The 26,493-nt window shown below is 40.1% G+C and overlaps 1 protein-coding gene across 4 annotated transcripts in view; it reads right to left on the bottom strand.

The window, feature by feature from the left end:
• patj (PATJ crumbs cell polarity complex component) overlaps positions 1-26,493 on the bottom strand; it is a 347,670-nt gene that overhangs the window by 219,282 nt on the left and 101,895 nt on the right. For all 4 annotated transcript variants that reach the window (XM_059647917.1, XM_059647916.1, XM_059647919.1 and 1 more), the window contains exons 20-22: positions 17,500-17,619; positions 7,595-7,906; positions 6,250-6,361 (exon numbers count right to left, since the gene is read on the bottom strand). In XM_059647917.1, coding sequence (XP_059503900.1) covers positions 6,250-6,361; positions 7,595-7,906; positions 17,500-17,619 — 544 coding nt within the window. The remainder of the gene's footprint in view (positions 1-6,249; positions 6,362-7,594; positions 7,907-17,499; positions 17,620-26,493) is intronic.

The following is a 26,493-nucleotide window of genomic DNA, read 5'->3' as shown; positions in this document are numbered from 1 at the left end:
CAGGGTACAACTTTCCACACACTTTATTTTTAAGCAGTTAAGTGAATGAAATGCCATTAGAGCATGAAAGACAAGTAACACTTCGTCCCGAGTCCCCTGAAAACACCCTGTGTCTCCCATCTCTATTTTTGAAACCTTCACTTATAACAATAATTACTATTGGTGGATACTTAACCTTTTGATGGCTAGTGGCTTCAATACAAAGACATCAAATAATACTGAGGAGAATTCTGGAGAATGAATGAGATGCTACTCAAAAACAAAATTGCATCAAATTAACAATTATCACTCTTATCCTGACCTTTAGATTTTGAAATGTCATGGGTATTGAGTGCATATACAGAGAGGTTCAGTAATAATTCAGACATTCAGTCATCTTTGAAGAATTGAGAGGGAACGTCATATTCTGAATAATAAAAATGAGGATACTTTCCCTGAAAAAAGGAATGTAATTAAACATGGCATTTCCAGTTGAATAATATTTCACAATTCAAAACCTGATAATGTCTTCTTGTTAGGACATTAGTCAGTTGCTAGTGACAATTGGGTTTAAGGAACTCTAATGTATTTATAGAGCAAGAGGCAAATTAACTAGTTAAAACTCAAGGTATGGTAATAATCTTTTTGATTCAATGTGAAATTTATTTCACTCTCTCTAAATTTTCTATTCACACACAGAACATTTTTTATAAAATATCTGCAGAGCTACTGGCACACAATCACTTCTCATTCTGCAGCTTAAAAAGCACAAAATGCCTCAATTCAAACACAGTGCCATTCAAACACATAGACAAAATAACTTCCTTCTCTCTTAAGGGATTTATATTTGCCCTCTACTTTGTACTGAATATGAATTATTGCAGCTGATCTTTTGTCACATTGCCAGCACCTCTCTTCCTGACAGCATTGTGCTCTACCAGATGGACAGCAGTGGCTCAAGAAGGCAACTCATCAACACCTTCTCAAGAGCAATTAGGAATGAACAACAAATGCTGTCCTTGCCAGCAGTGCTCACACCTCATGAAATAATTCAAATCTGTGTGAGCATTCTTAGTCTTTTCCTCGCTTCCCAGCCAATTTCAGCTCACCCTCTAAAACTGCTGTTCTTGATCACCTGTCCCTTTTCCAAACTAACTCCAGGGCACCATCTTTCATCTTATATAACTGCTGTTTCACATACATCATATTTCACACAGACATACACATCCATTCAGTCCCAGATGTCTCCTGTGTCTCCACCCCGGATAGCCAGATTAGCAGTAAAATTATACATAACATCCAGAGGCAAGGCATCTGCTCTCTCTGCTCAGCATCCTTTACTCAAACGGGCATAACATATTTTACTGCTCCCCCAACCCAAACGCTCCAAACGTTCCCTGAGCGTTTTCTTAGACCACAACACCATGGGTGCTCCAAGGCAACAGCACTCCTTGCTCCGAGGCTACATACTTCACTTCCCAACTGAGGTCTACACAAGTCAAATTGTACACGAACATACAAAAACAGAACAACAGTGGGCCACTCGGCCCTTCTAACCTGTTCTACCATTCAATATGATTATGGCCAATCTGATTTTAACCTCCACATTCCTACATATTCCCAATCATTCTTCATCCTCGTAGCTGAAGTCTGCACCTTCTTTAACCTGAGAATATACTGACTAAAATGTTCATTACTCAGTAGTCGGTGATGCTATGACTTATCTGATTTATAATTATGCTAAGAGACAGCATTCAAGTAGAGAAATAAAGTAGCAAACATATTAAATGTGATGGTGACAGATGACATGCGCCCCGGACTTGCTTTCAATCTTTCTCCCAGTTTTGTGAAATCATCGATCGGCCAGTATGCTATGAATTTAAAATGACACTCAGTTATCTTCTTTGCAAAACTGATTCTATTTGTAGGTGAGAAAATTTAACAATTACAAAAAAAACTCTGAAGGCAGTTATAACTATAAGCTCTTTCTCGTCACATGTTTTGGAAGACTGGTTAGCTGATGCAACACAGCATATTTGATTGCCCATGCTTACAATTTAGTAGCAATCAAATACTGTGAAAACATCACTATGTGAAAGCTTACATAGCTGTGAATGACATGCTAATTATCTTCTAATACTCAGTGAATATGACAAGTTAACATGGTGCGTATTTAAACTCAGGATTCAATGTAAGGGAGTTTCATAAAATGGTGAGAGTCAAAGGAATAGAAACTTTAGGGGCCAGGAAGAAACTACTGGGGTGAAAAAGAGAGTTAACAGACAAGGGGAAGGCTATGTGAGAAGCAAGATTATGACAAGAGTTTGAAACTTAGAAAGAGAATTTGCCATAAATTATAATGTCAGCTGACATAGGAACAGACAGGAAGTTAGGTGGCAGGCAATTAAGTGGAAATGTGGTCACAGTAGCAAGACTGACACCACATGTTATATATACCTTATGTCAGATTTCGTGGTTTTTCACTATTTGGCCTTGAAAGCCCTTCAGGCTAAGTTATGTGAAAAGTTGCTGCTAAATCCATTTTGATCCACAACAGGTTACTTCTCCAGAAATGTTGATGAGACCGTTTTGAAAGTTTGGTAAACTTGTTACTTCAGCAAATGGTCTGAGGAATTTGTGTTCAAGAGTGCATCAGCTTTGTCAAAGATTCAGTTATATATTCACGTATCTGAGGGTCATAACTACAGGTCTTCATGATGTCGTGAGATAATACGACTTTCATTCATGCACGTCCTTAATCTTATACAGCGCTCCAAACAAGAAACAAAATACCTTATTATTATTGTGATCAGAAATAATGGGAACTGCAGATGCTGGAGAATCCAAGATAACGAAGTGTGAAGCTGGATGAACACAGCAGGCCAAACAGCATCTTAGATGAAGGGTCTAGGCCCAAAACGTCAGCTATTGTGCTCCTAAGATGCTGACTGGCCTGCTGTGTTCATCCAGCTTCACACTTTGTTATCTTAGCTTATTATTATTGCTTTTGTGGCTGCAGTATCAACCATTACAGCTTGCGGTTTGAGTAGAGTGATGCCGTATGTTCTCCTTTCTACTGTTTCAAAATAAATCTAACAACATAAGGGCAGTCAAAATTAAACTTACATAGAAAACTTACAAATTCAAATTTACATATTAGTTTGGGTGGTGGTATTGCAAATTATGCTTTTTAGCTGTTTTGATCAATCTGTTCAGTGCAAGTTGGAGAAACAACGCTTCCTTTTCTGCTTGGGGAACCTACAGCCCTCCGGACTCAATATTGAGTTCAATAATTAGAGGGCCTAAACTCCCCCATATCCCAGTCCCCGACCCTACACACTAGGCCTTGTTATCACATAGCCTGTCACTACAACCCACCTCCCCACCCCGCCGTTGTTAGTCACTAACAGTCCCCATTAACAACTATTCACCCTCCCAGCCTGATCGTTAGCAAATCCTTTGTCTGTCCAACTGTCTCTCGCTCTCTCTCTCTCTCTTTGGGGTCTATCCTATCATTTACTCCCCACCCCACCCACCTCCCTATTTTCTGTACATAAAGTGACGTTTTCCCAGCCACCAACAGTTCTGAAGAAGGGTCATCAGACCCGAAATGTTAACCCTTTTTCTCCTCCACAGATGCCGCCAGATCTGCTGAGCTTTTCCAGCAACTTTGTTTTTGTTCCTGTTCAGACATACCATGGCTGGAGGTGGGATTTGAACCTGGACCTTTTGGCCCAGAGGTATGGCCACTAGCGATGTGGCAAAGACTCGTTTTGTTTTTTACTCTTATTAAAGAAAACTTAAGCAAGTTAGGCAGTTCCTGGTGGGGCTATTGGATTAACAGTAGCAAAGAGCGATCCACTGTAGAGTCTCAATGGGAAGAAGCATTTTTGTGTTATACAAAGTAACAAAATGTTTTTGCAATTATAGTAATAATTCCTAGTTACAGATGCAATTGCAAAGATCATTAGAAGCCAGAGATGATAAGTCTGTCTCCATCAAGAACTCATGTAAGACTGATGCAAGACATCATCAGATTGTGACACATCATCAGATTGTTTGGAGCCAAATACAATGTTACATTAACCATTGCAGAACTATTGCCTTGGTTCTCAGGGGTCCCACATGATGAGATATCAAACAAGGTAAATTACCAAACATGGGAAAACAGAGATCACTAGTAACACCGGACACACAAAAAAAAGCTTATGCATATCCAATATTGGTTACTCCATTATGTCAAGATTTCTGCAATCAATACTAGTTCCCGATAGGGCATCAAGAATCCTGCAGATAGGAAAACTAAAGGGAAACTGGATTACTTTCAAAAACATGGTTAATGCTTTTTGGATTGGAAGATGATTTGGGTTAAAGTTGCCTGGAGTTTGTGTTCAGAACCTTATTTGCCACAATACACAGGGCTTGCTTTACAGAAGACAATTTCAAAATATGTGGGCAGTACAAAATTTGGAATGATTGTGAAGAGAGGAGGATAGTTTAGATCTGCAAAAGGACTGCAGCAGGTTGATGCAATAGGTGGGCAGATGGCAGATGAACTTCACTGCAGAGAAATGAGAACTGATGATTATTTTAATTGGAAGATTATGGAGAGACAACATAAACAGATGCAATTTTAAAGGGGATGCTGAAGCAGAAAGACCTAGGTGCATACGTGCATAAGTTATTGACAGATAATAAAGTGTCCTAGGCTTTATTAATAGAGGCAAAGAGTACAAAGTCAGGTGGTTTATGTTAAACATATATAAGGCCAGATCGCTTATTTAGTTCTGGTCTCCAAACTTAAGGAAAGATGTGAAGACTTCAGAGAGGCTGCAGCACAGTTTGACAAGAATAAATTTCAGGACTGAAGAATTTAACTAATGGAGTCATGCATTCAATGCCAACCATTGCCAACATGTGATAATGGGAACTGCAGACGCTGGAGAATCCAAGATAACAAAGTGTGGAGCTGGATGAACGCAGCAGGCCAAGCAGCATCTCAGGAGCACAAAAGCTGACGTTTTGGGCCTAGACCCTTGAAGAGTCTAGGCCCGAAACGTCAGCTTTTGTGGTCCTGAGATGCTGCTTGGCCTGCTGCGTTCATCCAGCTCCACACTTTGTTATCGCTGCCAACATGTGTTTGGCTAGATTGCTGCCACCATTTTTTTTTCTAATTGGGTCTCCTGGGCCTACTTTGTGTTTAATGTGGTAGAGGAAAACCACAAGGTAGTCAAATGAGAAAAATCTCATACTAAATAAGACAAAGTTAATTTCATGATACTAATCACATACAAATTACAATAGTAAGATAAGACAGCTTTACTAAGACTACTGGAAAATAACAGGTCCTCGAAAGTAACAGAAGTAAGTTATTCTGTCTTTGCAAATGAAGTATTTATGGCATCAGATTGGGTGGAGTGTAATTCATCAACCTTTTCAATACCATTACCTAATACAACAGCTCAGGCTGTTTACCGTATAGAACAGAAAGTGGAGAAGTGACTTGATGGAGGGTATTACAATGAGGGGTTTGGACCAAGTAAATTGGGTAGAACTCTTCTCATGAGTGAAATGATCCAGATCAGGAGGATATATATTTAATGTACCTGGAAAAAGAAGCAATTGAGAAATGAGGGATAATGCAGTCATGGGGTCAGTGGTTAAGATCTGGAAATATACTGCTCAAGAGTATGAAGAAGGCTGGCTCAACTGAGGCACTCAAGAGGCAACTGGATTATTATCTGAAAAAGAAGAGTGTGTGTGGTTATAGGCAGAAGGTAGGGAAAGTGATGCCAGGTGAATTACTCGTTTGGAGAGCCAGGGAAGGGACAACAGGCTGAGTGGCATCCTTCCATACCATAACAAATCTGTGATTCTGAAAAATAGGTCATGACTTCTCAGTGAAGAAACAAAAGTAACAAACAATAATTGATTTGAGAAAATTCAAATTAATACATGAAATAAAGCTGAGTCAGAGGAAATCAAGCTTGTGCTTTTCTAGTCTACTCATTTATCATGACTTATTGTTTTACTTATAATAGTGTTAAATTGGTATGCATTGTGCCTAATTTATAAATAACAAGTTGAATATATTGAGAGTTTGGGAGCCAATTGTTGTGTCTGAAATGCTACTCAGATCTTTAAGTTATTAATATAGCACTGTTGTTGAAAACATTTAGGCATTTTTATATTATAGCTGCATTCCTGGATTGAACTAAATTGTCGCAACAATCTTACATAATTACAAAGGTTACTTAAAACAGGACAAACCTAAGTCAAGGCCATTTCTCATGATGGTGACAGTTCTTTCATAATATCTGGACATCACCCCTTGGTCACTGCCTTCTGCATTTGTAGATGAAGACAAGGAGCCTTCATTGAACTTCCCATCACCGTGAAAAAGGAAAAAAAGACCATCAGCACATTTCACCAGCAAATTACCTTGAATTTACTTCTAGCATCAACAGAGCTTTGAGGAATTTAAAGACGACAAATATGATGGCCATGACATTTGTGATACCCACGTTAGTCTTTGCTGACAATGTAGGAGATTTTGTCAGATCTTTTACTTATTTCCTTGAAATAATGAAACATGTTTAAACATTAACTATAAAAACTGCTAAATCATATTCAAACATTCGGTTGGGTACAACTTGAGTGTTTTTGAAAAAGATTTTTTTTTGCACTCACAAAACCAATTTACAAACACATAATTCAAAGGAAAACCAACATTTGTACTGCATTAGAAGAAAATGATTGGTGGCTCTGGAAGAAATTCCCACCTATGAAATGAAAATTAATTATGAGAACAAAACTATCTTATTCATGAACTTTCAAGATTTTGCATAAATGAAATAAGTTTGACATCATCTCTTGGCATTAGTTCATTTGAATTTACTTCAACAGGATGCGCGCACTCACTGCAGCATGTTCCAGGGGGAAAAGAGGATTTTAAACTTCTGATTCCAAGAACTTGTGATTACAAGAGCCTTTTCTCATATTATGAAAACATCTTTTGGCTGATAATTGATTGCCATATTTATATTACAATTGTATCTTACGTCCACCATGGTTGTAGTAGCTGGGCATGGTCTAGATTCATCCAGCAACTTCATATGTCCTTAGGATGCCATTCTATACTGCTCTAATGCAAGCGCAAAATAATTTATTATTTCATTTTAAAAGTAAGAAAACTAAGGTACAGAGGAAGTAACAACATAGGAAAGAAATAGATTAAAATAGCAAGACATCGTAAGAACTGCCAATGTTGGAGTCAGCGATAACAGAGTATAGCAGTGGAAGAATACAGCAGGCCAGGCAGCATCAGTGCAGGAAAGTTGACATTTCAGAACAGGACCCTTCTTCAGAAACAAAGGGTCCCGACACAAAACGTTAACTTTTCCACTCCTCTGATTAAAACAAAAAGAGGGCAGCGTGCTCTTCTCAAAACAGAGCAAATTTCCAGGATCATGTAGTCCATCTCCTAATTACCACTCTGCATGTTTATAGGTTGGGATGAAAAAAAAACTTTCTAAAAAAAGCATTTTTATTGACAAGATCAGTTCATAGTAGTGACAACACAGGACTATGTTATGTATCATTAAAATATTCTTACCTCTCTTGCATTGTGTTGTTGCAAAAAATGTAATCGATCATCCTCTGTTTTTACATTTATTGGCTCTGTCAGCTCAGAATATTCCAATCGACTATTTAAATACTGCTCATTAACATTTTCATAAATCGCTTGATGCAGCTCATTCTCTTCATCCACCAACATTTCTTGCTGTTCACTGCTTGGATTCCACTGATCTCTTGGAAAACTTTCAGCTTCACTGGCAGCATTGCTGGGATTTAAATTTAACAATTGTAAAGGCACACCAGGTTCATCAACTAGTGCTTCTTCAGAAAATGAAGTATCTTCGAATTCCTGTTGGCAGCAAAGAAAAAAAAGATACTGCAAGCTGCAGCCTACATGAAATGTAACAAAACATTTAATTCAAGCTTTAGAACCGAAAATTTCTCAATGAGCTCATCAAAACATTTTTGAATGACAAAATTATATCAAATAAAGGTTGAAAAGGAGGAAAAATGATTTATTTGAATTCTAAGTGCAGTTCTGAAATTGATTTTATATGCTGTGCCATTTTTCTCTCTTTTAATTTCCAAATATTAGAAGTGCTCAGTACAGTTAAGAAATGTACATGAATGTTAAAGAATGAGAATTCTGAGAAATGTTGTTGTTAGTGTGGCCAATTTCTATTTCATCAAAGCACAGAACTCAGAAAATATTATTCAAGCAACAGGTGAGTATTACAAACGTTCTTTAACAGGAAAGAAATAAAACTGAATACTACACATAAACAGAAGCTTTAAAACAGAGTGTGTTGGGTTAACTCTGAATAAGCTGTCAAGAGGCAATGTGTTACATTGATACCTTGACATACATCTATAATTCTTGACTGTGCTTACCTGAACTGTGATTTCCATCATTAAAACTTTGTTTTTTTTTTGCTTTACAATAAAGTGCCGCTATTAATTGTATAATAATTGTGTTAAATTTCATGGAGGCAATAGGCATTCACTGGGGATTCACTTGTGTTTCTATAAATAGGAGCAGGCTGAAACCATAGTAGCCAGATTAGAAGACAAATGGCTCTAATATGCATCTCTATAAACGAAGCTTATGCAATTGTGTAAAGATTGACTCAAATTCCAGCCCTCGCCACCTGGCTTTCTGGCCATAATAAAGTCTGTCAGGGAAGGAATCGTACTAACATTCTGAATGTAGGCTATTCTATGAAACAGTTCCAACAGGGGTCTAATGCAAGCCAGTGGTCTGTTCCCTTCATGCGTAGTGGTATTCTTTATTTACATCCCAGAGCTTTTGTGGAGCTTTTTACTCTTGCCAGAATTTTCTGTATTTTCTTGCCTTTTTCTCATCGAATTAGAGAATCACAAAGTTGTTGCAATGCAAAAGACAGCCATTCAGCACATCATGTCGGCTCTAGTTCCTCAAATGAGCAGCTCATTGGTGCCATTCTCCTGCATTAAGTCTGCACACTGCTCTTTTTCAAATGACTATTTAATTTCCTTTTGATTGCCTGGATTTATTTAATTATTAAGTAATAATCAAATAGACTTTTCTTATTTTCCTAAATCATCTTAATTACATGCTTAAGTCTTTACATTAGAAATAGGAGCAGCAATAGGCTATGTGGTTCCAAAATACAGCTCTGCTTTATTTTTAATAAAATCATGATTGATTTGACGGATGTAACTCCATTTTTCCGCCTGCTCTTCACTCCCACATATTTTAAAAATCTGGCTAACTTTTGTCTTATTTGCAAAGACACTTTATAATTTAATAATGCCTGGAGGATTTAAGTTTTGAAGGATTATGCAAAATGGATTTATTTCAAGCTTTGTAAAAATACTTGGCATAGGTTCCTCTAAATAGCTTATTGACAGTTCACTGTTGAAATTGGAAGTCTTTTTAAATAAAGCTTCCAAAAATCTCTCAAATTGTGGTGTCTGTTTGTTTTGCTTTAAAATACCATTGGGCTGTTTTGAACAGAGACTAGTGTGAAAAGATGGGTGTTTATCCGATTCAGGTTGAAGGAAAGCCAGAAAATCAAGAGCAAAGTTTGCTAAGAACAAGCTGCCCAGGTGATCCCTTTCATTTTTGAAAAGAAAATCCTCAAGTGAAATTTATTAGTTCCTTTTAAAGAGTGAATGATGAAACAGAATCTTGAGTCTTGACTATCTCCTGAGCAAGTTGTGCCTTCCAAAGACAACCATACATGATTAGTGACTTGATCGCAAGTGCCAGAACATCATATCAACAGACCATGAGCATCCTATTCTTTTCCTTTCTTTTTCAAGAGCATTCCATTGCTAAACATGGACTTGATTTCAAAAAGGCAATCTCTGTAGAGAAATCTATTCCTTTCCCTGAAAACACCACGTGTTTTGGAGATGTTCAGATGGATAAACATTTCTACTTCTATGTTAAGATCTCTGTGCAGTCACCAATCATTGCACCTTTCTTGAATAAGTTTTGTTTTGGCAATAAACCAATAATTCTGTTTATTAAGAAACCTGGTTGACAGATCTTGCTCGATGAAACCATAAAAGTGTTTAAATGGATTGAACTGTAGATGGTAAGATCTGCTGATGCTGGAGTCTGAGATAACACAGTGTTGAGCTGGAGGAACACAGCAAGCCAGACAGCATCGAGATCCTGCTCCTCGAATACTGCCTAGCCTGCTATGTTCCTCCAACTCCACACTAAGATATTTAACAAAGCATCTTGGCAAATAGAAAAGAATATTTTTATTTTATGCTGTGATCTGTAGAGTGGTGGGACCAGACTGACAGAGCACTCCTCCAAACTTGACCATAACACATTAAACATATTCAAAAGCCAGTATCCACCTCTGTATGGGATAGACTTACAAAGAAAAAATAAATTCCAGTTCATCCCATTTGAAGCTACAGACCTTTTGCTTTGAAAATATGTGCCATAGCTCCAGGTTCCTCCACCAGGTGAAATATTCTTGCACCAGAGCCCTACATATTTCTATAAGATTGCTGCTCAATTTTTTTCTAAATTCCAATAAGTACAAGCCCAACCTCTTCATCTTCGGAAATTAACCTGGTCAACACTCTGAACTGCTTCCAATGTAGTAATATCCTTCCTCAAATGAGGAGACCAAACCATACACCAGTGCTTATGTACAATCTACTAAGGTCCTGCACAACTGAAGCAAGATCCACCTACATTTATATTCTATCTTGGTGCATTCCATTTCTTTATTCATTTGAGAGATGTGGACATTACTGGCTGGCCAGTGTTTTTGGCCAATCCCTAGTTGTCTGGGAAAAGGTGGTGGAGAGCTGTTTTCTTGAACCGCTGCAGTCCACCTGATGTGGATTGATGCACAATGCCATTAGAGAGAAAATGCCAGGATTTTGACCCAGCAGTGAAGGAATAGTGATATAGTTCCAAATCAGGATCAGGATTGTAAGTGGCTTGGAGGGGAACTTGCATGTGGTGGTGTTCCAATGTATCCACTGCTTTTGTCCTTCTAGATGGATGTGGTCATGGGTTTAGAAAGTACTGTCTGAGGATCTTTAGTGAATTTCTGTAGTGCGTCTTGTAGACAGTACACACTGCTGGTCCTGAGCATTCGTGGTGGAGGGAGTGATAGCTTGTGAATGTAGTACGAATCAAGCAACCTGCTTTGTCCTGCATGGTGTCAAGCTTCTTAAGTGTTGTCGGAGCTGCACCCATCCAGGCAAGTGAGGAGTATGTCTCCACAGTCCCGACTTGTGTGTCTTGTAGATGATGGACAGGGTTTGGGGAAACCAGAAGTGAGTTACTCACCACAGTATTTCTAGTCTCTGAGTCTTGGAGCAAGTGTGTTTATGTGGTGAGTCCAGTTGAGTTTCGGGTCAATGATATTCTCGAGAATGTTGATATGTGGGGGATTCAGTGTCGGTAACACCATTGAATCTAAGGCACAGTAGTTAAATTGTATTTTATTGGTGACATTCATTAACTGGCATTTGTGTGGCACAATTGTTTCTTGTCACTGGTCAGCTCAAGCCTGGATACTGTCCAGATCTTGTTGCATTGGAACGCTGACTGTCACAGTACCTGAGGAGTTGTGAATGGTGCCGAACAATGTTCATCGGCAAACATCCCCACTGGTGACTCTATGATGGATGAAAGGTCACTGATGAAGCAACTGAAGATGGTTGGGTCAAGCACACTACTCTGAGAAAGTCCTGCAGAGAAGTACGGGAGCGGAGATGAATGACCTTCAACAACCACAACCACCTTCCTATGTATCAGGTATGACTCCCAATCAGTGGAGAGTTCACCCCCTAATACCCAAGGATTCCAGTTTTGCTTGGGCTCCTTGATACCACATTTGGTCAACTACAGACTTTAGGTCTAGGGCTGTCACGCATGCCTCACCTCAGGACGTCAGTTCTTTTCTCCTTATTTGAACCAAGACTGTGAAGAGGTCTACAGCTGAGCCATGGCTGAAATAAAAAAGGCGGCATGGTGGCTCAATGGTTAGCACTGCTGACTCACAGCATTAGGAACCCAGGTTCAATTCCAGCCTCAGGCGTCTATGTGTGTGGAGTGTGTACATTCTTCCCGTGTCTGCACAAGTTTCCTCTGGGAACTCCAGATTCCTCCCGTAGTCCAAAGATGTGTAGGGTTAGGTGGATTAGCCATGGGAACTGCAAGGATAGTGTACGGGAGTGAGTCTAGGTGGGATGCTCTTCAGAGAGTCTGTGTGGACTTGTTGGGTCGAATGGCCTGTTTCCATACTGCAGAGATTCTATGAGGCATCACTGAGCAGCTACTGCTTGACAGCACTATTGATGACAATTTCCATCATTTTCTGGATGACTTTTTGTAATTGTATATTAACATTTTGCTGGATGTGAGTTTGATCGCTGAGCTGGAAGGTTAGTTTTCAGACGTTTCGTCACCATTCTAGGTAACATGATCAGTGAGCCTCCAACGAAGCGCTGGTGTTATGTCCCGCTTTCTATTTATCTGGTTAAGTTTCCTTGGGTTGGTGATGTCATTTCCTGTTCTTTTTCTCAGGGGATGGTAGATTGGTTCCAAATCAGTGTGTTTGTTGATGGAGTTCCGGTTGAACATAGAACATAGAACAGTACAGCACAGAACAGGCCCTTCAGCCCACAATGTTGTACCGACCATTGATCATGTATGCACCCTCAAATTTCTGTGACCATATGCATGTCCAGCAGTCTCTTAAATGACCCCAATGACCTTGCTTCCACAACTGCTGCTGGCAACGCATTCCATGCTCTCACAACTCTCTGTGTAAAGAACCCGCCTCTGACATCCCCACTATACTTTCCACCAACCAGCTTAAAACTATGACCCCTCGTGCTAGCCATTTCTGCCCTGGGAAATAGTCTCTGGTTGGAATGCCATGCTTCTAGGAATTCTCGTGTGTGTCTCTGTTTGGCTTGTCCTAGGATGGATGTGTTGCCCCAATCAAAATGGTGTCCTTCCTCATCTGTATGAAAGGATACGAGTGATAGTGGGTCATGTCGTTTTGTGGCTAGTTGATGTTCATGTATCCTGGTGGCTAGCTTTCTGCCAGTTTGTCCAATGTAGTGTTTAAAACACTACATTGGACAAACTGGCCAGTGCAGGTGAGGAAGTGGGACTGTTCCATGTAACCTACAAAGATTTTGTATCTTTTACCAAACATACATTGCTATCCTTAAAATATTTTGGGCATACAATTACTTTCTTCAATCACATATAACAGGATTGAGGTAATTGCAAACCTATTTGAAAATTAACTTCATTTAAAATATAATTAAACATACTATAACTTTGGGATTGTGTTGGAAGCTGACATAAATAGTACATAATAACAACCCTGCTAAAATTTGGATTTCCATACAAATGGTCAAAAATTATTGACTATTTTCAAAGATCATAAATATCTCAAAAGATAATCTCGGACTTTAAAAGATTGTGTTGGGCTGAAAATTGGCAACAAAATAAACCAATGGCTGGAGAAAATGGAGTCAGGTGATGGAGAAATGTGGTACTAATTAAAAAGAATCTTTTGTTTTTATTTTGCTCATGGGATGTGGGTATCATTGACTGGGCCAATACCTATTACCCAGCCCAATTTACCCTTTAGGGCACTTACCACTCAATCACATTACTGATCTACAATAACAGTTAACTATTTTGGCCATGCAAGACTCTGCCTCAGAATTTACTATGCAGTGTATCTGGCAGGAAACACATCTTGGTCCACATCTTGGCTGCATACTACACTTAAATGTCTTGGCAATGGATGTTGTTAAAAAAAAGCTGCGATTTTTAAGAAAGCTGCCAAGCAACAGTATAACTTACAACTTTATATCATTTTTACGCATGCCACAAAATGCTGCCTCTCAATTGTTCATACTTGCTGGTTACTCATAGCATGTCTGTGGAGTGTTTGACTAGACCTCTATATTACTCTTAGACAACTGTCTCCTCACCTACTTCGACGCAAACTGATAGCTACATAATTAGCGAGTTTTGAGAAGATTTGTACTTTGATTGGGACAACACATCCATCCTCGGACAAGCCAAACAGAGACACGCACGAGAATTCCTAGAAGCATGGCACTCCAACCGGAACTCCATCAACAAACACACTGATTTGGAACCAATCTACCATCCCCCAAGAAAAAGAACAGGAAATGACATCACCAATGCAGGAAATGACATCACCAACCCAAGGAAACCTAACCAGATAAATAGAAAGTGGGACATAACACCAGCGCTTCGTCGGAGGCTCACTGATGATGTTACCTAGAAAGGTGACGAATCGTCTGAAATCGGACCTTCCAGCCCAGCGAGCAAACTCACATCCAGAACCTCAAACTGAGCTACAAATCTTCTCAAAATTAACATTTTGCAATTAATGTATCAAGACAACAAAATCCCATTGCACTGCAAAATTGTACATTTTTTTTCCATTTACAAATACTCAGCTTTCCTATTCTTGTCACTAAAGTAACAATCTCACAGATACTCACATTATACTCCAGCTGCTAAATTTTTTGTCCTCTCATTTAATCTATCACTGTCCTTTAAAGTCTTGCCATTCTCTTCCTAGCTCGGTTACCCAGGTATCTTTGTATCATCAAATATTTGGCCGCAATACACCCTGTCCTTCCCTAAAGTCATTAATATAATGTAAACAGTGATGCCTGAGCTTTGATCTACCATGGCATTCCACTTGTTAATTTCCCAATATGAAAAAAATCCATCCAAACCATATGGGCTGAAATTTACCAAAAATCAGCACGGTGTAAATTTCAGGATGTTTCATAGAAGGCTTCATTCTGTGATCCCCGGCAAGTTTTCTCAAATAATTGTACACTGTTCACATCATGAAGGATGCACCACCATGTCTCCATGGTGACACAGCATTTTCTCATTGTGGTTCGATCACCCCAATGCCACTCCAAAGTACTAACCTGCTCTCTGTGCCTCCTACTCACTCACTTAGAATGCCTCACCATCTTCTCTGACTGATAACAGACCAGCCTTCCCAACTGATCAAAGGCTCACTTTACTGTTCATGACTACCAAACATGACGAGCTACTTGTTTATCTGCGTGCATTGCAAGGCAAGGCAAAGATGCAGTGAATGATCAAGTAAGTGCAAAATGAGCGAATGCAAGGAAAACAATGCTGTGACATGGACCCTGTTCTGTTGCCCAAGGCAGATGCCTATGCCTATCTGTAATGAGGTGTGACAGCAGCATTACAATGAAAGATAGTGTTGAGCTCTAAGATGCTGTCTTGAACTGCTGCACCGTATAAGTGAGTCCAAAACGTGCCCTGATGACATGGTGCTTTCCAGACTGCAAGCTTCATGAATTGAAGGGTCAGGCAGTTGCTGCCAATAGACGAAGCCTGGAGGTGAATAAGAATGCAGGCCAAGATGGAGGCCTGGTGACCTGCAGTTGCCAGTGTCCACTCAGAGTTTCAGGTCAGATTGCTCTCTAATTTCTCTCCCACTGTGGAGGAAACTGAATATAAATGAGGTCAGATGAGATAATAATGACACGTTAATACATGCAAATAGCTCCATCACTGTCACTAGCCAAATCTGAATCTAGCTGTAAAACACTTAAATCTCATTTTTTGCACTCTCTATATTTTCCCAACTGACTTATTATTGTCCTCAATATTCAGGGCCTGGGGAAACGAAGCCTAAAGATTCCTGTTCATTAGCATCGATAGAGAATTAGCTAATGTATCACCCCAACACCAAGCACTATGAGCTCAAATCTTGTGCCTTTTATGTGGCACCTTACTAAATAGCTTTTTGAAACATTCAAACGTTTTCAAAGATTTATCCCTCCTATTTCGCACATTCTCAAAGAACCAAACAAATTTGTCAAACATGAACTTGCTTTCATAATAACAAAGTGTGGGGCTGGAAGAACACAGCAGGCCAAGCAGCATCTAAGGAGCACAAAAGCTGACGTTTCGGGCTGAGACCCTTCATCTGAAAAAAGGGATGGGGAGAGGATTCTGAAATAAATAGGGAGAGAGGGGGAGGCGGACTGAAGATGGATAGAGGAGAAGATAGGTAGAGAGGAGAGTATGGGTGGGGAGGTAGGAGATAGATCAGTCCGGGGAGGACGGACAGGTCAAGGGGCCAGGATGAGTTTGCTAGGGAGGAAATGGAAGTGCGGCTTGCAGGTGGGAGGAGGGGATAGGTGAGAGGAAGAACAGGTTGGCGGGGGGGGGGGGGGGGGGGGGGATGAGCTGGGCTGGTTTTGGGATGCTGTGGGGGAGGGGGAGATTTTGAAGCTGGTGAAATCCACATTGATACCATTGGGCTGCAGGGTTCCCAAGCGGAATATGAGTTGCTGTTCCTGCAACCTTTGGGTGGCATCATTGTGGCACTGCAGGAGGCCCAGGATGGTCATGTCGTCTAAGGAATGGGAGGGGGAGTTAAAATGGTTTGCGACAGGGAGGTGCAGTTATTTACTGCGGACCGAGCGTAGGTGTTCTGCAAAGCAGTCCCCAAGCCTCCGCTTGGTTTCCCCAATGTAGACGGGGCCACACCGGGTACAGCGGATGCAGTATACCACATTGGCCAAAAACGTCAGCTTTTGTGCTCCTGAGATGCTGCTTGGCCTGCTGTGTTCATCCAGCCCCACACTTTGTTACCTTGGATTGTCCAGCATCTGCAGTTCCCATTATCTCTTTCCCTTCATAATACCATGTTGACTCTGGTTGCTTTTATTATAAAATTCCAAATAGTCTGCCACTACTACCTTAACGATTGGCAAAATACTGGAATCCATGACAGATGTTAGACTAATTGGCCAATGGTTTCCTGCTTTCTGGTTTCAGCCATTTTTGAACACAAGTGTTACCTTAGCAGTTGTTTTCTAGAATCTAGGCATTTTTGGAAAATTAATGAACGTCACAAAATTTGCACCTCTACTACTAATTCGCTTTTAAATGAATTTGCATTATCAGCCTGAAATGACATTTTGTAAACACCAAAGATTTTCTGACAAGCAGTATACACATCATTCAAAATATCAATTTAAAATCAGAAACACAGCATGTGCCATTTCTCCTTTTTAGCATTGCTGAGAAAGACACATTTTGCTGGAAGATTTTTTTTCTTGCATTGATCAGGATAATTCACAAGGAAAAACATTTGTACTTAATGAGGGGAAAGTGCTGATTGGTTAGCTGTGGATTCTGCTTGATAAAGGTGCACTGGCATGAAGAAAACACCAGTTAATGAAGTGAACAAGCAGCCATCTGATAGACTGGCAACTGTCAGTCATCATTAGCCTGCCCAAGGAGAAGTTACTTGCTAAAAAATGTTCACATATAAATAAAATTAATGCTGGCCAACATATTATAGAAGTAATTGAAGATCACATTTATAATCCTAACAAAGAAGCACTTACATGTGGTACTGGCAGGTTTGAGGAATAGACTAAGTTCGATATTTCTGAATCACACTTTATATTCTCTGCAGTAGCACTTGAATCACTCAAGTTTGAATTGTCATTTTCATTTGCTTCAGTCTGAGAAGAAAATACTAATTGTGTAAATTAAGTATGAATATTTATTACCTTAATTCCATGTTAAGAATGATAAAAAATACATTGAAAATGTCAATCAAATCCTGATATTGATAAGATTTCTCCTCACTAAGATCTCAACATTTTCACTTTGTTACAGTCAACATTTGAGCACACAGGAAAGTTCGATGATTTTCATAGACATTCTGATTACCAACATATGTTTAAACCACAAAGAAATGTTTCTTCACACCAAAAATTAATTGTCTCAAGTTTGAAGTTCAGAACATATTTTCAATTGATCTCATGAAATGTCATCCATTCGGGTGATTCCCTAAGGACATAAAATATTGAACAGCAATAAAATCAAAATGTTTTGAATATACACACTGAAAATACAAAAAAAAATCTAGTTCCAAGAATACATCAGATGTCAGAGTGAAGATTCAAGGTAATGGTATAATATTGGACGAAATAGATAAGTTTACCCATTTAGGGCAAATGATAAGAAAAGATTGCCAATGTGATGCATAAGTTAAAATAAGGATAGAGATCGCCAGGAGTAAATTTGTGAAGTTGCACAATGTGCTGACAACAAGAAAATTCAAGCTTGCAACAAGGATGAAACTCATAAGATGCTACATTCTTTCCATTTTCCTGGATGCCTTAGAAAGCAGATGATAAATAAAGATCTGTAAAAGTAAACTAAGCCCTCTGACATGTGGATGCCTAGGTGGATTATAAAATTTCCAAACACAGACCAAACAACAAATGAAGATGCACTTGAAACTGCAACAGCACAAAGAAAACTCAAAAGTGATATCCAGACAAGAAAATATCAGTATTTCAGTCATTTGATCTGAAGTGAAAAGCTACAGAAATCTATTCTGAAAGTGGAAGGCAGCAGAAAGACAGGCTGACCAAAGTGTAGTTAGAAGATGGATGTCAGACAGTGGTTGCAGATGAGCTGCAGTCATTATATGACAATAACGTAAGATACCGATGTGGCGTATGACAGCAAATCAGCTCACAGTAGAAGCTACAAGCCTCAGCAGAAATTGCTCAGAAAAATCATCTGGCAAGGGGCTGAGAAGGCAGTTTGGGGGGAGATGAACCATAATAACAAAGTTATGAATCTCAGCTGTACTTGCTTTTTAAAAGGATTTTATAAATGCCGAATGAACAAACGGGCAGTTAGGCATTGAGCTGATACATACATAGCTTCAAAGGTCATTGTATGAATTCCTATTTTATATAGTTCGTTGACTTCAAATAATAAATAATTGAAGTGTTATAGAATCATAGAATCCGTACAGTGTGGAACAGTCCATTCAGCCCATTGGGTCCACACTAACCCTCCAAAGAGCAGCCCACCTAGATACACCCTCTTACCCTATCCTTGTGCATTTCCCAAGGCTAATCCACCTAGCCTGTACATCCCCGAACATTATGGGCAATTCAGCATGGCCAATCCACCTAACCTGTACATCTCTGGATTGTGGGAGGAAACCAAAGCGCCTAGAAGAAACCCACACAGATGCAGGGAAAATGTGCAAACTCCACAGAGACAGTCGCCCAAGGCTAGAATCAAACCTGGGTCCCTAGTGCTGTGAGGCAGCAGTGCTAACCATTAAGCACCCCCCTGCCATACCATCATCCACAACTAGTAAAATGCCAAATATTTTTTGCAAGGTTACTACTTTTGATTGCAAAGCATTCACAATATTGGAGCATTGAGTTGTTTGTGGTCAGGTCCTCTACATTTGGTAACATACCTCACTGTCATACAGGAATTAGACAAATACTATGAAAATACCGAATGACATCAATATAAAAACAACCGATCTGCAAAATGTAACAAAGTTATACCACTCAGAGATGGTCTTTCAGCCCCATCAGATCTGCGTATGCTCAGAGGCTGCCAGCTCTCTCCCATAACCCTAGCTACAATCTCTCTCTTTCAAGTACATATTCAATTCCCTTCTGATTATTAGTACATCTGCTTTCATCACCTTCTCAATTCATAAATTCCTGATCATAACAAAAGTAGAGTGATAATCACTCAATTAGTTCTTTCTTAAATCTGTTTGCTCTGATTACTAACCCTCCTGTCAGTCAATTAAAGCAGCTTCACTTTACCAGCTCTATCAAATGTGCTTGGAATTTGGAGCATCTCAATTAACTCTTCCCCTTAACCTGATGGTTTATCCTACTTCTGCACAAAAATGAAGCCCGTCATCCCTGTTCTAAGAGTAAAGCATTCTGGATGCAGGAAATTTTGAAAAAAAGAAATGACAGTGTCGTGAAAACTCAGCAGCATATGTAGGGAGACTAACAGGGTTGACTCCTCAGGTCAAACACGGTACATCAAAGCATGAACAGTGAGAGATGTAACACCTTTTGACCAAGACAAAGAAAGCAAGGGAGGAGGGGGAAGAACAAAGGACAAGGTCTAAGAAAGGATGAAATGCAGCAGACACGAATGGAATGATTTTTGAAGGGCAAGAGAAGACAATATTGTGACAAGCAAAAGACATATCTGGGTTAGAATTCAATAGAAAGGTAGAATCACTACTCACAGCTGTCATCCAAAGCAATAAAGAGAGCACTTGTTTTCTCATTTAATCTGACCTGTCCTCCAAGCTACCACAGATCATCCTGTTTGTTCTCATCCTTCCAATTCTTCAGTTTCTCTACTTGAGCCCTAGATCTCTCTGTTCCTGCAGACAATTCATAATTAGATTACATTCCTTCGCAATCTTCCTCAAAACCTGTTTTCCAAAATATTGCATGACTATTGACACACTCGTGCAAATACTAAATATGAATGGCATAATTATCAGTTACCTTTGCTTCTGGGCATTGCAAGGCCTAAGGCCGCAACATCATCCAGTACTAAATATTAATTCAATAACAGACAAACATCCCATCTCCAAAACAGTTATACCATGCTTCCTGTCATCTGAGCTGTAGTGTTGTGCAATCCCAGTGAATTGCCCCCCTACTGGGGAGATGTCAGCTGGGTTTTATAGTGGATACCTGCAATTCTGTTTGTCTTAGTGCAATACACAACAGAAAGCTGATGAGGAGGCTGGAATGGAATTTCCGTTTACATTCCATTTGTGAAAGTCAGGATTGAAGAACACTGTAAAACCTTTTTGGAAGTGCTAACATTTATTTGGAGGAAATTTGAATGAGTCGAAAGCTTGTTCAGGTGCACAGTAAATCAGTATGGTATGGAATTGGAAAAATAGCATTAATGGCATAGTCAAGGATGATTATTGAATTCAGCTCAAACAAAAAGGCTGTCTAATCATGAACCAAGGTTATACATTTGGCTAAATGGGAACAAAAAATGTGACAATAAATTAAACGTTACTCCCATTAAAATGGGCCAGATAGAACACAGAACATAGAACATTACAGCACAGTACAGGCCCTTTGACCCTCGACGTTGTGCCGACCTGTCATACCGATCTCAAGCCCATCTAACCTACACTATTCCATGTACGTCCATATGCTTAACCAACGACAACTTTAATGTACCTAAAGTTGGCGAATCTACTACCGTTGCAGGCAAAGCCTTCCATTCCCTTACTACTCCGAGCAAAGAAACTACCTCCGACATCTGTCCTATATCTTTCACCCCTCAATTTAAAGCTATGCCCCCTCGTGCTTGCCGTCACCATCCTAGGAAAAAGGCTCTCCCTATCCACCCTATCTAACCCTCTGATTATTTTATATGTTTCAATTAAGTCACCTCTCAACCTTCTTCTCTCTAATGAAAACAGCCTCAAGTCCCTCAGTCTTTCGTCGTAAGACCTTCCCTCCATACCAGGCAACATCCTAGTAAATCTTCTCTGCACCCTTTCCAAAGCTTCCACATCCTTCTTATAATGCGGTGACCAGAACTGTACGCAATACTCCAAGTGCGGCCACACCAGAGTTTTGTACAGCTTCACCATAACCTCTTGGTTCTGGAACTCGATCCCTCTATTAATAAAAACTAAAACACTGTATTCCTTCTTAACAGCCCTGTCAACCTGGGTGGCAACTTTCAAGGATCTGTGTACACGGACACCGAGATCTCTCTGCTCATCTACATTACTAAGAATCTTACCATTAGCCCTGTACTTTACCTTATGGTTACTCCTACCAAAGTGCATCACCTCACACTTGTCTGCATTAAACTCCATTTGCCACCTCTCAGCCCAGCTCTGCAGCTTATCTATGTCTCTCTGCAACCTACAGCATCCTTCATCCCTATCCACAACTCCACCGACCTTGGTATTGTCTGCAAATTTACTAACCCATCCTTCTACGCCCTCGTCCAGGTCATTTATAAAAGCGACAAACAGCACTGGACCCAACACCGACCCTTGCGGTACACCACTAGTAACTGGTCTCCAGGATGAACATTTCCCATCAACTACCACCCTCTGTCTTCTTTCAGCAAGCCAATTTCCGATCCAAACTGCTGCATCTCCCACAATCCCATTCCTCCGCATTTTGTACAATAGCCTATTGTGGGGAACATTATCGACCGCCTTGCTGAAATCCATATAAACCACATCAACCGGTTTACTCTCATAATTTGAGGCATTGATACATTTGAGGCAGTGTCTAACCAGCCTTATCCAAGAAATCCCAGTGCAACGGACTATGCTGAGTTTAACGAGATTCTAAACTCATGTCATGACTAAGAATGTGATTACACCAAGGTCTATATCCCATCAAAGGAAGCAGTTGCCATGTAAGAGTGCTACAGATTACGTTCTCAAGTTAAAAGAAATTCACACATCACTGTGGATTTTTTTGTTTTAATTCACCTAAGGGCATCATTCACTGGCTCTCCTAAGATACCCCTGAGGAGGTGGTGGGTGAGCTCCCTTATTAAGCCACTGCAGTTGTGGTGTGATAAATACAAGGATGTAATGCAAACATAGAATTCAACCTTCAAGGCACATTTGCAGGAAGTCAAAACATGAATGGATCCCGGGCCACATTTCTGAGGAACGCCTCTAAGTTGATGGAGAAAGAGACCAACAACGAGGCTACATCCATGCAAATAACAGAAAAGAACAGCTACATATTGCAAGGGAGCTACTTTTCTGAGATGGGGGGTGGGAGGAGTGCACTGGAAATCAGCAAGGTCCAGGCTACAGCAGCCAGATTCATGGTCTCATAGCCAAAAACCTAGATGGTACCATTCCCATGGTAGCCACCAATCATTCAATGCTCCATTTGCTAAGACCGTAGAAAAATTGTTCATAATCAGATGACATGCCAGATTATGATGTTGGCTACAGTCATACAATGGCAATGACAGATCCAAAGCTAATTCAGGAGTTGGGAAATATGCACACGATAGATATGGAAACTGGCAGAAAGGGTATCAAGTTGGATCATCAAAGGTTGTACTCAAAGAACAGGAGAAACAGCACACAAAAGATGAGAATAATAAGGGTGAAGCTACAACTGCAGCACCCACGGTAAAAACATCAGAAATGCACTACTTACTTTCATCATTGATAAAGCCACAGCTATATCTATTATCTCAGATTGGGAGTGATAAACCTCTAAATAACATTTCCTTTGGCAAAATTGGCATGAAACTGACCAGACAGTCTAATAACAGTATTCCAGTATTAAAGCAAGTTAGAATTAGACTGGAATATGATGATGCATCCTACTACTTGCCATTGATCTCAAAGAGAGAGAGCAAAGTCTTCAGATAGGAAGGGCTTGGCTTAGAAAAGTAGAGTTAAACTGGACCAAGTTATTTATAGTAGGGGATCAGCAACCATTTGCTCAGCATTGATCAAAGTGCTCAAAGAACAGGCAGTATTCATTAAGCAGAAAGGACCAAATGATAAAATTTAGCCATCATTATGATAGACATACTATAAATCAGGAGATCATACAAAGGCCGATATTCTTTTGAGATTTCCCATGAAGATTGCCTCAGTTCTAGCCACTGTAACCTGTGAATAAGTTTATAAACAAAAAAAATGACACATCCCCAGAGTCTGCGAGAGAAATTAATGAAGAATCTTGTACAGATCTCGTGCTCAGTCCTCAATTATTTTTTCAATGTGTGAGATGGCCTAAAAAGTGCGATGAAAAGAAACCTACAGGAATATTTCACATGTAGAAATGGACCAAGTGTAGCTCAAGGCTGTTTCCTATCCCGTTTATGAGGTATTATGCCACCAAGATGTAGAGAGAGATTTTGTGAGGGGTTTCATCAAGACCACAGAGGGGCTAATCTGTTTGAAAGCAATAGCAAGATGATGCGTCTGGGATTCAAAGTTAGAAAAAAATTTCAAGGGTTGGTGAAAATCTGTTAAGGGTCCCAGAATGAGAAATTATCGGACCGAGAAACATTGAATAATCTAGTACAGAAGTAGCCCTTCAGCCCATCAAATCTTCACTGACAAAACTACTCTAAATCAACACAAGTCCAACTTTCCAGCAGTTATCCCGTAGTCTTGAATGTTATAACACTTCAAGTGCTCATCCAAGTACTTTTGAAAGGTTGCGACGTAGTGGCATAGTGGTTTGTACTGCTGCCTCACAGTGCCAAGGACGTGGGTTTAATTCTAGCCTTGGGTGACTGTCTGTGCCGAGTTTGCACATTCTCCCCATGTCTCTGTAAGTTTCCTCTAGGTGGGCCAGTCTCCTCCTATAGTCCAAAGACGTGCAGGTTAGGTGGACTGGTCATGGTAAATGTGATGGTCAGGGTAGGGTGATGTTCAGAAGGTCAGTGTCGATTCTATGGGCCAAATAGCTTCCTTCTAAACTTAGGGATTCTACGATGATTCTATGAGTCATGATACACCAGGACTGAAATTTAGAGAGTTTAACGTTGTTCAGAAAGTCATGGTGGACAAACCACAAGATCATAAGAACAGGCTTATTGTAAAAAAAAAACTAGATGTCTTCACATAACTAATGAAGATTGAGAAGAAACTGCCTGACTATCGTTAAGACTTTTTGCATGAAAGAGGTAAAATGACCAAGCGAGACATTAGCAGCCTCCTATCATTTAAACTCCGTTCATGGCAAAGTCAAGTCAAATCGGCATTTTGTCAAAACGAGAATGTTTGCTGATATCATAAAATCTACCAGCATCAGAAAGTAAGTCATGGTGAGGTTTTAGACTTGCTTGCTGAGCCAGTGTGTTTGATTGTAGACGTTTTGTCACCCTGCAAGGTGGCATTGTCAGTGTGCCTCCAGTGAAGTGTCGGTGTTCTGTCCCGCTTGTTATTTATATACTTCAGTTTGCTGGAGGGGTTAGCATCATTTCAGGTTCTATTTTTCAGTGGTTTATATGTCAGCTCCAGTTCAATGCGTTTGTATATGCAAAGCAATATGTAAACAGAATGGGAAGTGATGCCAACCACCTCAGAAAACCGAAACACATAAAAAGCAAGCGAGACAGGTTACCAAGACTTCACCGAAGGCACACTGACAATGTTACCTAGCAGGGTGACTAAGCGCCTGCAATCAAACACACTGGCTCGGTGAGGAAGTCTACAACCTCGTCTTCAACCCCAGCTACAAATCTTCAAAAAACTTTCAAGTCACGGTCTTTGTTGAGGACGCCAAATTAATGCCAAACTCCCAACCATTTGGCACGGTGGCTCAGTGGTTAGCACTGCAACCTCACAGCTGAGACCCGGGTTCAATTCCAGCCTCGGGTAACTGTCTGTGCGGAGTTTGCACATTCTCCCTGTGTCTGCGTGGGTTTCCTCCGCGTGCTCCGGTTTCCTCCCACAGCCCAAAGATGTGCAGGCTAGGTGGATTGGCCGTGCTAAATTGCCCATAGTGTTCAGGGGTGTGTAGGTTATAGGGTGACGAATTTGGGTGGGATGCTCCAAAGGGCGGTGTGGACTTGTTGGGCCAAAGGGCCTGTTTCCACAGTGTAGGGAATCTAATTTAGGTGGAACTGGCAGTTAGGGTCAAATGTTCAGATTTGATTGTCATACATTTTGAGAGAACAGTCAACAAGTCAATAGAAATGATACACAGACAGAAATAGTAGAATGCCAGATGTGTTTCATACTAATAGAAAGTGTGCAGGCAGAAAGAGGAAAAAATGTTCCAAACACAATTTCTGGTTAAATGTTGTTTTCAATAAATACTCATGTGTTAAGGGTAGACAACTAGTCTTATGTGCAAATTAATCTGGCAGTATTGGTCACGTACTTTGGTTGTGAATACAGTAAACAAGTATGAAAACCATTCTCTTAAATTTTCAAGTAATCTCATTTCATCATTTTGTATTCTCACACTCGTGTATCTTTTTTATATTTCGATTATAATATGTTGTGACATAGTGTAGTATGTTGCTGACATAGTGCAGTAGGTTACAATATCTGAGCATTTTGTTACAGTGCCTTCTCTGTTGGGTAAATATACAAAGAGTTTATTCAATAACAGCTGCCTGCAGTTGACTGTGTGTTAATCTTAGTCAGTGCAATGCACACACAAAATGTATAAAAATCTATCACAGCACCTTTGGGAGAACATAAGGATATTTAAAAAAAAAATAGTTTAAAAGTAAACCCAATTTCTTTTCACGAGATGCCCCGATAGGGATTACACTTTGACCACTGTAACCTGAAGATTTGATGTTAATTCATCCAACCAGATTAATGGCACCATGACTAGCAAAGGAGGATTGAAGTGTACGCGAGCAGTAGTGAAAGGAAGCTGTACAGTCAGGGGTATAGATAAGCATTTCCATGGCCACAAGTGAGACTCTGATTCTGGCCTCCCTGCTGCTGCTCCCTAGATGGTGAGCAGCCAGAGGTCATAGGCCTATATTGGTCCTAATGACACAGGCAATAAGCGAGAGGAGATCCAACAACT

The sequence above is a fragment of the Stegostoma tigrinum genome, chromosome 8 (genome assembly GCF_030684315.1).
Source record: "Stegostoma tigrinum isolate sSteTig4 chromosome 8, sSteTig4.hap1, whole genome shotgun sequence".
Taxonomy (NCBI): domain Eukaryota; kingdom Metazoa; phylum Chordata; class Chondrichthyes; order Orectolobiformes; family Stegostomatidae; genus Stegostoma; species Stegostoma tigrinum.
This window is presented reverse-complemented; position numbering and strand designations above follow the sequence as displayed.